At 39.0% G+C, this 14,094-nt stretch overlaps 1 protein-coding gene across 1 annotated transcript in view; it reads left to right on the top strand.

Annotated features, from left to right (window-relative positions):
• The window catches only part of BTBD9 (BTB domain containing 9), a 417,303-nt gene that overhangs the window by 48,271 nt on the left and 354,938 nt on the right, over window positions 1-14,094 (top strand). The window contains exons 5-6 of the mRNA XM_059177843.1: window positions 7,963-8,182; window positions 11,641-11,760. Coding sequence (XP_059033826.1) covers window positions 7,963-8,182; window positions 11,641-11,760 — 340 coding nt within the window. The remainder of the gene's footprint in view (window positions 1-7,962; window positions 8,183-11,640; window positions 11,761-14,094) is intronic.

The following is a 14,094-nucleotide window of genomic DNA, read 5'->3' as shown; positions in this document are numbered from 1 at the left end:
CAACGAGCAGCGAGAGGGAGAGATGCATGAGTATGATGATGGTTTTAAAAAGTTTGATCCTGGGGCGCCTGGGTGGCTCAGTGGGTTAAAGCCTCTGCCTTCGGCTCGGGTCATGATCCCAGGGTCCTGGGATCGAGCCCCGCATGGGGCTCTCTGCTCTGCGGGGAGCCTTCTAACTCCTCTCTCTCTCTCTCTGCCTGCCTCTCTGCCTACTTGTGATCTCTGTCTGTAAAATAAATAAATAAAATCTTAAAAAAAAAAAAAAAAAAAAGTTTGATCCTAGGTACTGTACTTGCTCATCTAGAATAGAGAATTGGTTCAGGGAGACCAGCAAGGAGGGTATTTGACCTGCACGAGGTTGATACAACTGTAAACTGAAGTGGCTGTAGGAAAGAGGGAACGTAAGTATGTATAAAGGAGATATTATTCTAAAAAATTTGATCTTGGTAGCTTAAGGGATATTAATTTGAGGATTAAGTTTAGGAGGAAGTTACCTTATTTTATCAAATCTAAGAAACCAGAAGTTCTAAGGTGCCATTGTTTTGTGTGCCACTAAGAAATAAAAGAGTACTGCCAGTTAAACCATGACACACTGTAATATCTATATCCCAATTTCAGGAATGTTAAAATTTGAAAAAATATGTGTCTTAGAACTAAAGAAATTTAGTAGTTCTTTGAAGATGCTGAGCTTGATTTTAGACTTATCGAATTTGGGGGTTTCTGGAACATCTAAGTACCAAGTTCTGTCCCATGTTAGTCATTTCTCTGAGTGATCTTTTCCTTGGCCATGTTCTTACATTGTCTTCAATACTGATTCATCTTAAATAGGTGCTTTAGTCTGGATTTCTCTCCTGACTCATCAGATTTAGATTTCTTTTCATTGGGGCCAGAAGAGAAAGTATTGGTTTTGGAGCCAGAAAAGTTTAACTTCAAATCCCGAATGAATTACTTATTAAATGTATGACCTGGCATTAAGTTACATAGGAGTTTTACTCTTAGTCCTGTATTTCCTAGTACTGTTATGAGAATTAGTTGAAATAATTTGTGCAAATTATGTCTGGAAATTCAATCTAGGAAACCATTGTTATATTACCATTATTTGTGTTCTTCCTCCTCGCTGTATGTCTGTGTAGGAATTACCACATTGATTATGTTGTTTTCAACATTTTTGTTAACTTATCGTTGATCCTTGAAGGCAGAGATGATCTTTGTAAGGTTTGTTGATCTTTGTATCCTCAACATTTAAGATGGCATATAGCATATAGCAAACATTTGATGAATAAACACATAGGAGTAGCAGTGGAAGCATGTTACTGGCATTTAGGAAGCAGTCAGAGCTGGTGAATAAAGAGTTGAGTCCTGGACTAGAGTATAGAGAAGGAAAAAAAGCTCAGAGTCTGAGATTTGGAGAAAACCTGTAGACAGGGGCCTGAGGCTAGAGAAAGAAGAATTAGAGAGGTAGAGAAAAAACGGGGTAGGGTTATAGAAGCCAGCAGAGAAGAGAACTTTTATGTAGAGAGGATAGTCACTGCTATTTAATGGTGCTGGGAAGTCAGAAGAATGAGGATTGAGAGAAAACTTTGGGATGTAAGTTGTAGTCGGTTGGTGAGTAGTCTGAGCAGAAGCTTGGCTAAATGGGGAATTAGGCATGGGTTTGAAACGACAGTGAATACAATATGTTGACCATCCAGTGTGAACTGGGGTGAAAGGCAGTAGAGAAATAGTATGGCAGCTAGAGGGAATAGCTCAAGAGAGGTCTGGGAAGAGATTGGAGGTGCTAAAGAGTGGTCCTAGGTGGGAGGATGGAAGTGGGGGAGGAAACAAGATGAGTAATAGAATTTTGGAATTTCTGAATCCTCATTGTCAGATCTGCTCATATAAGTTTCCTTTTCTCCATTCCTGCCCTATCTTTGATTTGAGGTGTTGATAGGGCCCTACAACTGGATTCATTGTAGGAATAAGCTTGGGACATTTTTTCAGGAGTGAGGAGGTGCTTTGGAAACTTCATTTAGTTAATGGTAGCTTAGAATTGACCAGCTGGTCACTGGAGGTGTCAGACCTGGGTTATAATAAAGCCAGGAGATTACCATGAAAGGGAGTACTCAACCAGCTGAGGCACATTTAGTTCTGGAATGACATATTCACTGTAATTATTACTCATAAATGTTAAATTATTCATCTTGGCATAATCCAGTGGGATCTCAAGGAAGAGATTATATAAATGTCTGAGAATCTTTTATCTCACTTCTGAACTTGAGAAATGATTAAATAGTAGGCTGGTTTTCTGACTTTTTAACTATGTGGGTAGTAAAATCCATAATATCAATTAAGGATGCAGAGTACTTTCCTGTCAGCTCCTAAAAAGATACATTAGTTATTCTCTAAGTAAATGTTATCCAGATATACCATTAATTTCTTTTATCACATTTCTTCTCTGTTAGGAATACTTCGTCTGAAATTTCAGAAGTCTTCCTGGATTGTTCCGGGAGAGGTAGTTTTGCTTATTTTGAAACTGTTGACCAAATTTGTTTTATTTCTTTGTTATCCCTTGTGTGTAGCTTCTGTGTCTTTGGGACTTTTCATGAACTGTGGAGAGGTTCTATTCTGGATTAGAGACACCACAGATATTAATGCTTTTTCTTTGAGTTTATTATTATTGGTTACTGGAAGGTTCAACTCTTAGAGCTGCATATCCTGAGGATTTTAACCAAATTACAATTTTTCCCCCCTTTAAAAAAAAAAAAAGGATCCAAAGGATGTTTTAACTCACCAGTGATGGTTAGTCTTTCTGGGAAGGTGGTTTTGAGTAGTTTTGTACACACACATGGGGGAAGGAATTAACTTTAATGAAATTATTTTTTTTCCGTAGGTATTTGAACAACTTGCTGGTCCCTTAATGCTTAGTTTTATCTTAACTATGGAGGTATTTCTGCCTTGAAAGTTAGTGCTTTTTCTGTTCAGGCTGAGTTATACTTTGTTTTGTGTGTCTCAGATTTTAGACTCTGGGAAAGAGGACAATATTTTTTCTTCATGTTTATAGCAGGGAGCATATCACAGCTTCCATTCTCAAGGTTTCTTTTTTTTAAGATGTTATTTATTTGTTTGAGAGAGAGACACACACACAGAGAGTACAAGCAGGGGGAGAAGCAGAGGGAGAGAGAGAGAGTCTCAAGCAGACTCCCCGCTGAGCATGGAGCCTGATGTGAGGCTGACCTGACCCAAAACCAAGAGTCAGCTGCTCAACCCATTGAAGCATGCAGGCACCCCTGAAACTTTAATATTTTTAAAACTCTTTGACATATATGTTATTTCTCCTCCCAGCTATAGTTGATAGTATCTTTGTCAGTAAACTAGGGGGTTCACAAAGAATCCCTCGTGAGCATTCCTCTGTGGAGGCGTTTTATGTTTGATACACACTTGTCTGTATGAGATGATGAGCTGCTGGAGGGTGAGTCCAGCATAGTCCGGCACACAGAAGGCAGCTTAGAAAATTTTTTTTTCTTTAAATATATAGGATGAAGTACCATTCAGCTCTTAGAAGCTTTTATTCTGTGATCTTTATAAGTAACTCGCCTAAAGTTACTGAGTGGAATCGAAGCCTGAGCTGGAACCAAAGTGCTGATGTGACTCACAAGGCCAGTGCTCTCCAACAGAGTCTCCTGCCTGGGTTATTTTCTGTTGGTGTTTTGTGTTTGGCATGTTTGAGCACGAGTACTGTCAAATGTGGAAAGGAGGCCTGCAGAGAATGGAGATAATGGGAAGAGTTAGGGAAGACAGGGGTTGTCAAGAAAGCCCTTTGTAATGCTACACTTGTTGGATGGGCCCAGCCACACATCTTCCAGGGAAGTCAGATTGAGGAGTACAAGGTGATTTGGGGTGCAGAAGTAGGTAAAGAGATGGCAGTGGGCAGATAACCAGGTGTGGCTCCAAATGACCCATCAGAAGTGGACAACTGTCTCAGCCTCGATGTAATAGAAAGTTCAACATAGGATGATTAAAAACATAACGCAATCAAAGGAAAACACAAGGTAACTAACCTGGCATCAGATTTTGGCACTGTGTTGCTAACGGCCGGTCCTACTCCATTTCTCTGTAGCTTTTCTTTCGAATAATGGCTTGTTTCTGCCCAACTATGGAACTTTAGAGCTTAATTTTTTTTCATATTTGTAAAATTCATCCAAAATTACAAATGCAAAGAAAAGTATGGTTATCTGCTTGGTTGCTTAATCCCTAACACCCTGTATTTTTTGAGAGCTCTTTTTTTCTGAGCTCTTTTTCTCTGAGCCCCAATACAGGCAGTAAGAATATTTATGGTTTGAGTTATTTTATTATGACTTGAGTTTTCTCATGATCACTTTTTTTCCTTAAATTCTTCTTAAATTTAACTATAGGTTTTGTACATGCATGTGTGTGCGCTACACACATACGCACAAATACTTGGAGTTGTATTTTTATCCCACGAGATACTCAGATTATAGTCACTATGAGAGAATTTCCACTTGTGTGAGTGTTTCCCATTTTAAAGTAAAAGATACTTTTGGGGGAATCTGTATCAAGAATAGTTAGGAAAGTTCTCAAGTGCTCTTGAGATAAACTTCAAAAGAAGACTTTAGGCTTGGGGTAGCAATTTCATTTCCATTTTAGACTTTCAGTTACACTCACTTGAAATCCCTGTGCCTGTGTGTTCTTCCAAGCCTGCTTATGTTTAGAGAAAATCAAAGGTTAGCAGCACTTTATAAGTCTGAAAGCTTGAGTTCCCCCTTTTTTGGTGTGGTCTTGACTAGTGGTGTCAGAACTGGTGGAGGTGGTTCCAGTGGTCAGCAGTGACAGACTTTAGACCCTCACATTTTATACCGAGCAGCAAGGGAACAGAGATCTCTTTTTACCAAGGGTTGCATATTACTGACACTATAAAGTGTCAGTTGGGAGTTCCTGTTTGCTTGCTTTATGAAGTGCTTCATCTCTAGATTGGAGACATCAGGAGGGCAGGGTCCATCTGTCTCATTCTCTGAGGTATTCCCGCAGTACCTGATACAGATTGAATCTTCCATAAGTGTTTTTTAACTGAATGTTTTATATTTCCAGGACATTGTAGCATGTATTTTCTGTAGTCTGATCTTTACAGTAACACAGAGGGTGGGTTGGATACAGTATTATTTGCAGATGAGAAAACAGATGCAGATTCAGAGACTGAGTGGCCTCAGGCAGAGGCAGTGTGCGGTAAAGCCAGGGTCTCAGACTTAGGTCTTCTCACTTTAAATCCAACTCTGTTTTTACACTGTATCAGACTCCATTTTTTCCCTCTGAGTCTCAGGAGACCTTTTAGGGAGGGGATTAGAGGGAGAGGAGTAAATATGGTCTTCTCTTCCAAAACCCTTATGATGGAGGTGCCAGACAGGGCTCCTGGAGGCGGACTGCTGGGTTCTAATCACAGCTCTGTTACTGACTGGCTATGTGACCTTAGGCACCAAGGTCCATCCGTCCTTTCTCTGCACCTACTTCCCCATCTGTGAAATGGACATGTAATAGTATTTCACTCAAAGGGTTGTGAGGAGTGAGTCAAATGAATTAATACTGTTTGTTAAATAAATGAGAAATGCATAATGAAGAATATGTATGAGTACCATGAACTAATAGAACTCAGGAAGTTATAAACCTGTATCACATAAGCACAAAAGAGGTTGAACATGACTAGGTTTCATTTTTTTTTTCCTGACTTGCCTTACCCTTTTGTGAGTTAAATAGACCTACCCTAGCCCCCATTTGTCAGCTGCATTTATTGTCATCTTTTGGAATCATTCTCTTTACCTGGCTGCATCCAAAAAATGTTTTCAATTAATTTTTTCTTTTGTAAGAGACAGAGAGTGTGTGTGATCAGGGGGGCGGAAGGGGGAGAGAGTGAGAGAGAATCCTAAGCAGGCTCCATGCCCAGCGAGGAGCCTGACGTGGGGCTCAATCTCACAACCCTGAGATCATGACCTGAGCTAAAAGCTGGAGTCAGACACTTAACAACTGAGCCACTCAGGCATCCCTGAAAATTTTTTTATTAAAACCCACATTAAAAAAAAAAAAAACCCAAACACCCACATTTTTGAAGAAATATGCAGTGATGAATTATTTACTCCCTTTTCCTAAGAGCCTAATTATAGCTCACACTTCCCCTATTTAAATCACATAGCCAAGATGTGTATGTGCTGTGAGAATTCAGCATTTATTTATAGTCTGTAAACTTGCTTAGTTCTCTTATTGTGTGTTGTTTAGTATATGCTTCATAATAATTCTGATAACTTTTTGAGAGTTTACTGTGTGCATCTCATTTAATCCTTCCAACAAATAAACAAAAACACCCCGGACTAGGTATTGCCCTCTTAAGAGACTGAGGTTCAGAGAGGATAACTTCCCCAAAGTGGTTGGCCTGGTTAGAGGCATGATCACTGTTTGAACTCTGATCTGAAGCCCAAGCTCTTGACTGCTTGTTTTTGCTGCCTCCTGTCTCTCATGTAGAGTGTCACTTAGAACGTTGGAACCTAGAAGGCAGGCTGTAGATCTGTGAGGCAAGCTTTGCATAGAGAACTTCAGAGTTCCAGAAACAACTGACACTTACAGTGTGGAAGAGGGGAAGGGATTAATTATATAATTATTATATTGTATATATATGTTAATTATTATTTATTTATTTTTATTATTTATTTATTATTTATATAAGTATATCATATATTGTTAATTATTATTTTTGTATAATATATAATTATTATGTATTATAAATATTATAATATATAAATAAAATATTTATAACAAATACATAATTATATAATATATTAAATGTTTATATATTATAATATTTATAATAAGTATATATTATAAATAATATTGTATTATATTTTACTTATATATAGTTATATTTATATATAATGATTGTTATTTATTTTAATTATATTGTATATATATTAATTATGTAATACTAATTTTGATGACTGGCTGAATTTTCTTTTCTTTTTTTTTTTTTTTAAAGATTTTATTTATTTATTTGACAGAGAGAGAGCGAGAGAGGGAACACAAGCAGGGAGAATGGGAGAGGGAGAAGCAGGCTTCCCGCTGAGCAGGGAGCCCGATGTGGGGCTCAATTCCAGGACTCTGGGATCATGACCTGGGCCAAAGGCAGACACTTAACGACTGAGCCACCTAGGTGCCCTGAATTTTCATTTTTAAAATGCTCAAGTGAAGTAAATATACACCTTCTTTTACATATATTATTGTTTTTTCGCTAGATTAATTACTTTAGCATGTCCGTGTATAGTCCATGTCCAGCAGCTCTGCTATATTGGAATGTTTAATCAGATATCTGGTCTGTCTGTTTTGTTTTTATATGTTGCGGTCAGTCCAGATGGCGGGTACAGGTCATCTTATATGCCAGTTTTGTCTAGTAGATATTAAATTAAAGCTACTAATCGGGGCGCCTCGGTGGCTTAGTCGGTTAAGCAGCTGCCTTTCACTCGGCTCATGACTCCCAAGTCCTGGGATCGAGCCCCACATCAGGCTCCTTGCTCAGTGGAGAGCCTGCTTCTTTCTCTCCCTCTGTCTGCCTCTCTGCTTACTTGTGCTCTCTCTTTCTCTCTGTCAAATAAATAAAATCTTTAAAAAAAAAAATAAAGCTGCTAATAGAGTGAACTCAGAGCTGGTTTGTTTGTCCTAGTACATGGCTTTTTTTTCCCCCTAGTATTACCAGCTTTTTCTCAGTAACATTACTCTCAGGCACTCTGTGGCTTTGGTGGTGTCATTAAATTTAAACTGTGGATGGTATCTTAATCCTCACAGACATTCCACATCCTCTATCAGAGACATTTTTAAATGAAATACATATAGTAGAATCAACTAGAATGCTGGAATTTTGTCCTTTTTCTCACAGTATAGAATAATTTACCAAGTAACCATTGACCTTGCTTTTTCTGTTTTTAACTGTAGTCCCAGAAGAAAATATTGCAACCATGAAGTATGGAGCCCAGGTTGTAAAAGGGGAGCTGAAGTCTGCCTTATTAGACGGCGATACTCAAAACTACGATTTGGATCATGGATTTTCTAGGCACCCAATTGATGATGACTGCCGTTCTGGCATTGAGATTAAGCTAGGTCAACCATCTATCATCAATCACATACGGATACTCCTGTGGGACCGAGATAGCCGGTGAGTGATTAGTATGACATGGACAGAAAGTGACATTATGTTTGATTGACTTGACCTAATTTTGCTTTTACAGATTTGGTGGTTTATTTCCTTTGGATCGTTTTGCTATTTCTCTTAAAGTTTAGTTCTGAGGGAAGAGTTAAAGGCTATATTCCTTTTAAAAAAATGTTTTTTACTTTTTTTCTGCTTATAAAAGTAATGAATAGTGTTTATCATGGAAAATGTAGAAAATATAGAAAAGCACAAAGGAGAAAATAGAAATTGTTAGTAATCTCACTGGCCATTAGTAATCTTTGTATATATCTAACAAGTACATGTCTAACTAGTATTTATCTATCTAACTTTGTATTTATTTGACTAGTTACCCACACATACACATACACAAAACAGAAAACACATAGTTTTACAAAATGAAGATGAAATGTGTAAAGGCTAACCTCACTTTGTAATTCATACATTGTGAACATTTTGCTCTTTAAATATTCCTCTAGGGATGCCTTGGTGTGACGCCTTGGTGTGGCTAGTGACTGTTTTCTGCTCAGGTCGTGATCCTGGAGTCCCAGGATCCAGTCCCATTTCAGGCTCCCTGCTCAGCAGGGAGTCTCCATCTCCCTCTGACCCTCCCCAATCTCGTGCACGCGTGCACAAGTGCTCTCTCTCTCTCTCTCTCAAGTAAATAAGTAAAAATCTAAAAAAAAAACACAAAAATTCTCTAAATAAAATATTGCTCTACTATTGTTTATGGTTGTTTGATATTCTGCCTTCTGGGTTAGCATTTTTTATTTACTTGATTCTTTTTTTTGAATATTATGACTTTTTAAATGCATTTTATCCTATGGATGAAGAAAAAAAAATTGTTTTTTAGTGGGTGGATAAATAATCATCCTCAAAATAAAGGAAGTTTGTGAAAAATATTTGGTGGGCTCCAGCCTCGGAACCCATCCACTTTGTAGTGCCTTCAAGATTCTGCCTTTCTTGGGGCACCTCTGACACTTTTCACCCACCGTAGTTTCTAGGGCTCATCTGTGATACTAAGAAGTACCAGAGCAGTTGGATGACCAAGAACTGTTTCTCTCATCACTGCCCATCGTTAACCTAAACTCTACATACCCAGAAACTGGTATAGTCTTTTTTTTTTTTTTTTTTAAAGATTTTTATTTATTTATTTGACAGACAGAGATCACAAGTAGGCAGAGAAGCAGGCAGAGAGAGAGGAGGAAGCAGGCTCCCTGCTGAGCAGAGAGCCCGATGCAGGGCTCGATCCCAGGACCCTGGGATCATGACCTGAGTTGAAGGCAGAGGCTTTAACCCACCGAGCCACCCAGGCGCCCCGAAACTGGTATAGTCTTTTAGGCCCTACTCATGCCTCTTTGAGTCTGGGCATGGAGGACTTAGTAGTAATGGTGATGATACCCTTGCATGGTAATTCATTTCTGTTAGCACCGCTGGCCACCACTTGGGCCTTTTAGGCCCTTTGAACCAAATACAAGGGAATCTTCATGAAGTGAGAGTCAGCATTTCTCAGAGGCACAGGTGTTCAAGGTCCCCAGGTTGTCTTTATCTGTTTCTCTTTATTAAGAATATATTTCCTGATGGGCGCCTGGGTGGCTCAGTTGGTTAAGCAACCGCCTTCGGTTTGGGTCTTGGTCCCAGAGTTCTGGGATCGAGTCCTGCCTTGGGCTCCCAGCTCCATGGGGAGTCTGCTTCTCTCTCTGATCTTCTCCCCTCTCATGCTCTCTATCTCTGTCCGTCTCTCAAATAAATAAATAAAATCTTAAAAAAAAATATATATATATTTTCTGATATGTATCTTTTTTTTTTTTAAAGATTTTATTTATTTATTTGACAGAGAGAAATTACGAGTAGATGGAGAGGCAGGCAGAGAGAGAGAGAGAGGGAAGCAGGCTCCCTGCCGAGCAGAGAGCCCGATGTGGGACTCGATCCCAGGACCCTGAGATCATGACCTGAGCTGAAGGCAGTGGCTTAACCCACTGAGCCACCCAGGCGCCCTTCTGATATGTATCTTATTGGATATAATATAATGTTTAATTGGAAAAATGGAGCTAATTCACATATCATTTCCAAGAGTCTCTGGGTTAATAATAATGGTATAACAATAATTATATAGCACTTTCATTACTTTTATGTGGTGTAGGTACTGTTCTCAAAGTTTTACATATATTCACTCATTTAATTAATAGTGAAATTAGTATAACGATAACAAAAGAAAAGGTTAGTATGTTTCAGACTGAAAGTAGTTATCGTTTCCATGATGTTAAATATTTATAGGCCACTTTGTTTTAAAGCGTGCATTACATTCACAGGGGACTTAACCTCGTAACAGTTCTTTCTTCACAGAAGTTGTTATCATTCTAAGCAAAGGTGAAAAATTCAGAATCTTAAGCCCAAAAGATTCTGACATGTGTTGTAAAATTATATCCTGCCTTACTGATAACCCAGAGAGGTTCAATAAAAGGTTATAACCAGTTTGAGACTGAGCGATAAAATGAATGGGAGTGAGGGGACAGCAGAAAATGAGGGGATGACACAAAATAAGCTGACCTTTTCTGGTCACAACTGTTGGTTGCAGGCTGACATTTATGGTCACCTAAATCTTCTGAGATTGTTCCTGTTGATATTACAGTACAAGTAATAACTGCATCTCAAATTTAAATTTGGCTTATGACAGGGGAATATAGATTTGTGCACTATGGGACCAGCATCTAATGGTCCAGCATAGCGGACTTAAAGGAGGATGATAGGCTATTTTCATTACTGCCATATTATTAGCTGCCAAATTCCATGTTGTACCCAAAAGAAACACATATTATCTCTACACCATGTCATTTATTTTTCTTCAGGCCACATATTTGTGTGGGATGGTGGGAGACTGAGAGGGAGCAGGAGATAAGCTGGCCTTCCTGGGGGACCGTTCTGAGTTGGCTATCCTGAGGGAATAGGGCTGGACACCCAGACTAGGAAAGGTAGAAGGAGAAGGCACACCTCCGACTCCTCGATTTTGTGTCCTCTCTCTGTCATGGCTTTATTAATCTGCTAATACAGCAGGAGCAAGGCATCTTGGCTCTGTTTGGAAAGGAACAATTATCTTGCATGCTGGATATGTGGCAAACAGGGTGCTAGGTCCTGAACAGATGAAGATAAATATGTCATGCTCTTTCTTCTTAAGCAGCTTGCAATCCAATAAGGCATACAAACGTGCAGAGAGAGAAGTTCAGTGCATTGTGGTGCATGCTATGATAGTGGGTCTACATAGATTTTATTATTATCAGGATTTGACTGTTATACAGGAAGTTCTGATAATAATTTGATTGTTATGCAGAAAATGCAACTAGTAAACTGTGTATTTTTTGGTATCTTTTAACATTTTATTAAAGTATGACTTGGTTTTGTTATTTTAATATGGTACTTTTTTCTGCGTTTTTCCTTTTGATTCACAGGTCTTACTCATACTTCATTGAAGTGTCAATGGATGAACTTGATTGGATTAGAGTGATTGACCATTCGCAGTATCTATGTCGTTCTTGGCAAAAGTTGTATTTTCCAGCCCGTGTCTGCAGGTTAGTTCTCATGGCTAATTAATGATTGTGATGTTTTATTTAAGGAAATGTGAACCTTGAGAAATGGGCTATATATTTTTTTTGTCTTAAAGAAGACGACTTTTTTGGTTATCAGCTACCAAATGCATCCCAACTAAAAAACTTAGGGAAAATATGAAAACAAAGCATCTTAATTCTAGAGTATAATGTGAAACTGTTTATCCAGTGTTTTGTGCCATACGTATGCCGGAGACCTGCCATGAACAAGTAGGGATAGAGAGCACAGGAGAAGTGGAGATGCTCTTTAAGCTCCATGCTAGACACTGAAAGCAGAGTGATTGTTAGGGGCTGTGTTCTTCCCACAAAAGCTGTGGGAGGTATTTCTGGAGACTTCCCTGGTAGTCCTCAGGGCCAGGAGGAGATTCTTGGATGTTAGTGTGCACATTCTGAATATCTGTGTTCTTTTTCTAGGTCAGTGCTTATCAGCAGAGCTTGACAGAACAAGTGTATCTAGTGGGTTGGTTTTGGGGCAGGGGAGGTTGAGCTGCTGGGGCTCCAGGCTCGCAGCCTCCCTTCAAACAGAGGGAGCTTTCATTGTTGTTATGCATTGTGGCCCCATGGAAGGTTGTTCTTAAAAATTGTTGGTGAGCTCCTGTTCTGTGTGCATATATATATATACACACACACACACATATATATATATATATATATATATATATATATATACACCTATAATTATATAGGTTTTATAGAATTTCAGAAGGTTTAAACCATCTTTTAAACTTTCTGAAATTCTATAAAACCTATACAATTAATGAATTTGGGAGGGGAAAGATAGTTAGAGGGGCCTGGAATTTTGCTGTTTTCTTTTTTTGGTTTTGTTTTGTTTTTCCTGTTGTAATTTTCCCCTTGGAAATTGCCCTCGGGTATTTATCTTAAAGTCAAAAGAGCAAAGGCACAGAATGATTGGTTCATCTAGACCAGTGTGGCAAGAGGAGAAGAAAAGGTGTATGGTGGGTGTAAACCAGGGACAGTGTGGGTCTGGCCTCTTTACCCCCTCCTGTTCCCACCCTCATCTATGACCCCAGCTGACCTCCCACTGTGGCTGATTTGGGCAGATGGGGTTGTCCCACGGCACTTAGTCTCTTGGTCAGAAGACACCCTTATATTGTACTTAGTAAACTTACACTCTAACAGCATCAGGCTGAATTCTTACCTCCATCAAGGAACTCCACAAAACCTTTCAGCGTTCTGGTACAGTAAAGAATGTCGCCGACATTTTTTTTTTTAATTATGGGTATGGCTGGACACAGTATTGTTACCCAGGGATCCTCGTGTGTGAAAATGAAGAAAATCAATTTCATTTCCCCAAAGTAAGACTAAAGTATTGCAGGTCTGGCAGTGGCTCTTTTATCAGAGGAGTTTTGAATGGATTAAAATGAGAGGAACAAGAAATTGAGTGAAGATTTTGTATCTCAGAGCTGCCTAGGGATTTTTTTTTAAGATTTTATTTATTTATTTGACACAGAGAGATCACAAGTAGGCAGAGAGGCAGGCAGAGAGAAAGGAAGGGAAGCAGGCTCCCTGCTGAGCAGAGAGCCCGATGTGGGACTCGATCCAGGACCCTGAGATCATGACCTAAGCTGAAGGCAGTGGCATAACCCACTGAGCCACCCAGGCACCCTGTCTAGGGATATTTTGAGAGTAACACAGGGGCCCCATCTTGGAGGAGGAGATTGAGCCTGCATTGACTCACATTACTATGATTGTAATGGATTAGAAAATAAGCAACATAGCAACCAAAGCATCTAATGTGGACTGAAGGACTGTGTTTTCAATTTGAAACAAGAGGAACGTGGCTCCGAGAACAAATCACCATGAATATAAGACTAGCCATGACAGAATCTGTGAGCTTTACCCACTCAAAAACCCCTACCATATGGAGGGGGATGTGTGCCCTCCATCATGATCTCTGGCTTTTACAAACTATACATCCCCTTATTTATTAATGGGCAGCATTTATACTTCCCTTTTGTTATTTTGTCTCTACCATGTGGCCTTGCTTTTGTTGATGTAACTTTTATGTCTTATAGAGGTCGGTGTATTGAAAATGCTCATTTTGGTTTTGGTACAGCCAGTTCCCAACCCTGGTGGAGAAAATTAGAGCAAAGGTGATGTTAGAGATAGCAACAACAAGAAAAGGAAAGAGTCTTGATAGCCATATTAAGAAATAAAATTAAAGAGATTTATAACCACTTTAACATATATTACTACCTTCCTTTATAAACTCTGCCTTTTGTAAACGGTTGGGATTTTGGTAGTATTTAAAATGAACCTAAGAGTCTCAGTTGATTT

Source organism: Mustela lutreola, chromosome 6, assembly GCF_030435805.1.
Source record: "Mustela lutreola isolate mMusLut2 chromosome 6, mMusLut2.pri, whole genome shotgun sequence".
In the NCBI taxonomy this organism is placed as follows: Eukaryota; Metazoa; Chordata; class Mammalia; order Carnivora; family Mustelidae; genus Mustela; species Mustela lutreola.
The sequence above is the reverse complement of the archived record's forward strand: the minus strand, read 5'-3'. Positions and strand labels throughout refer to the sequence as shown.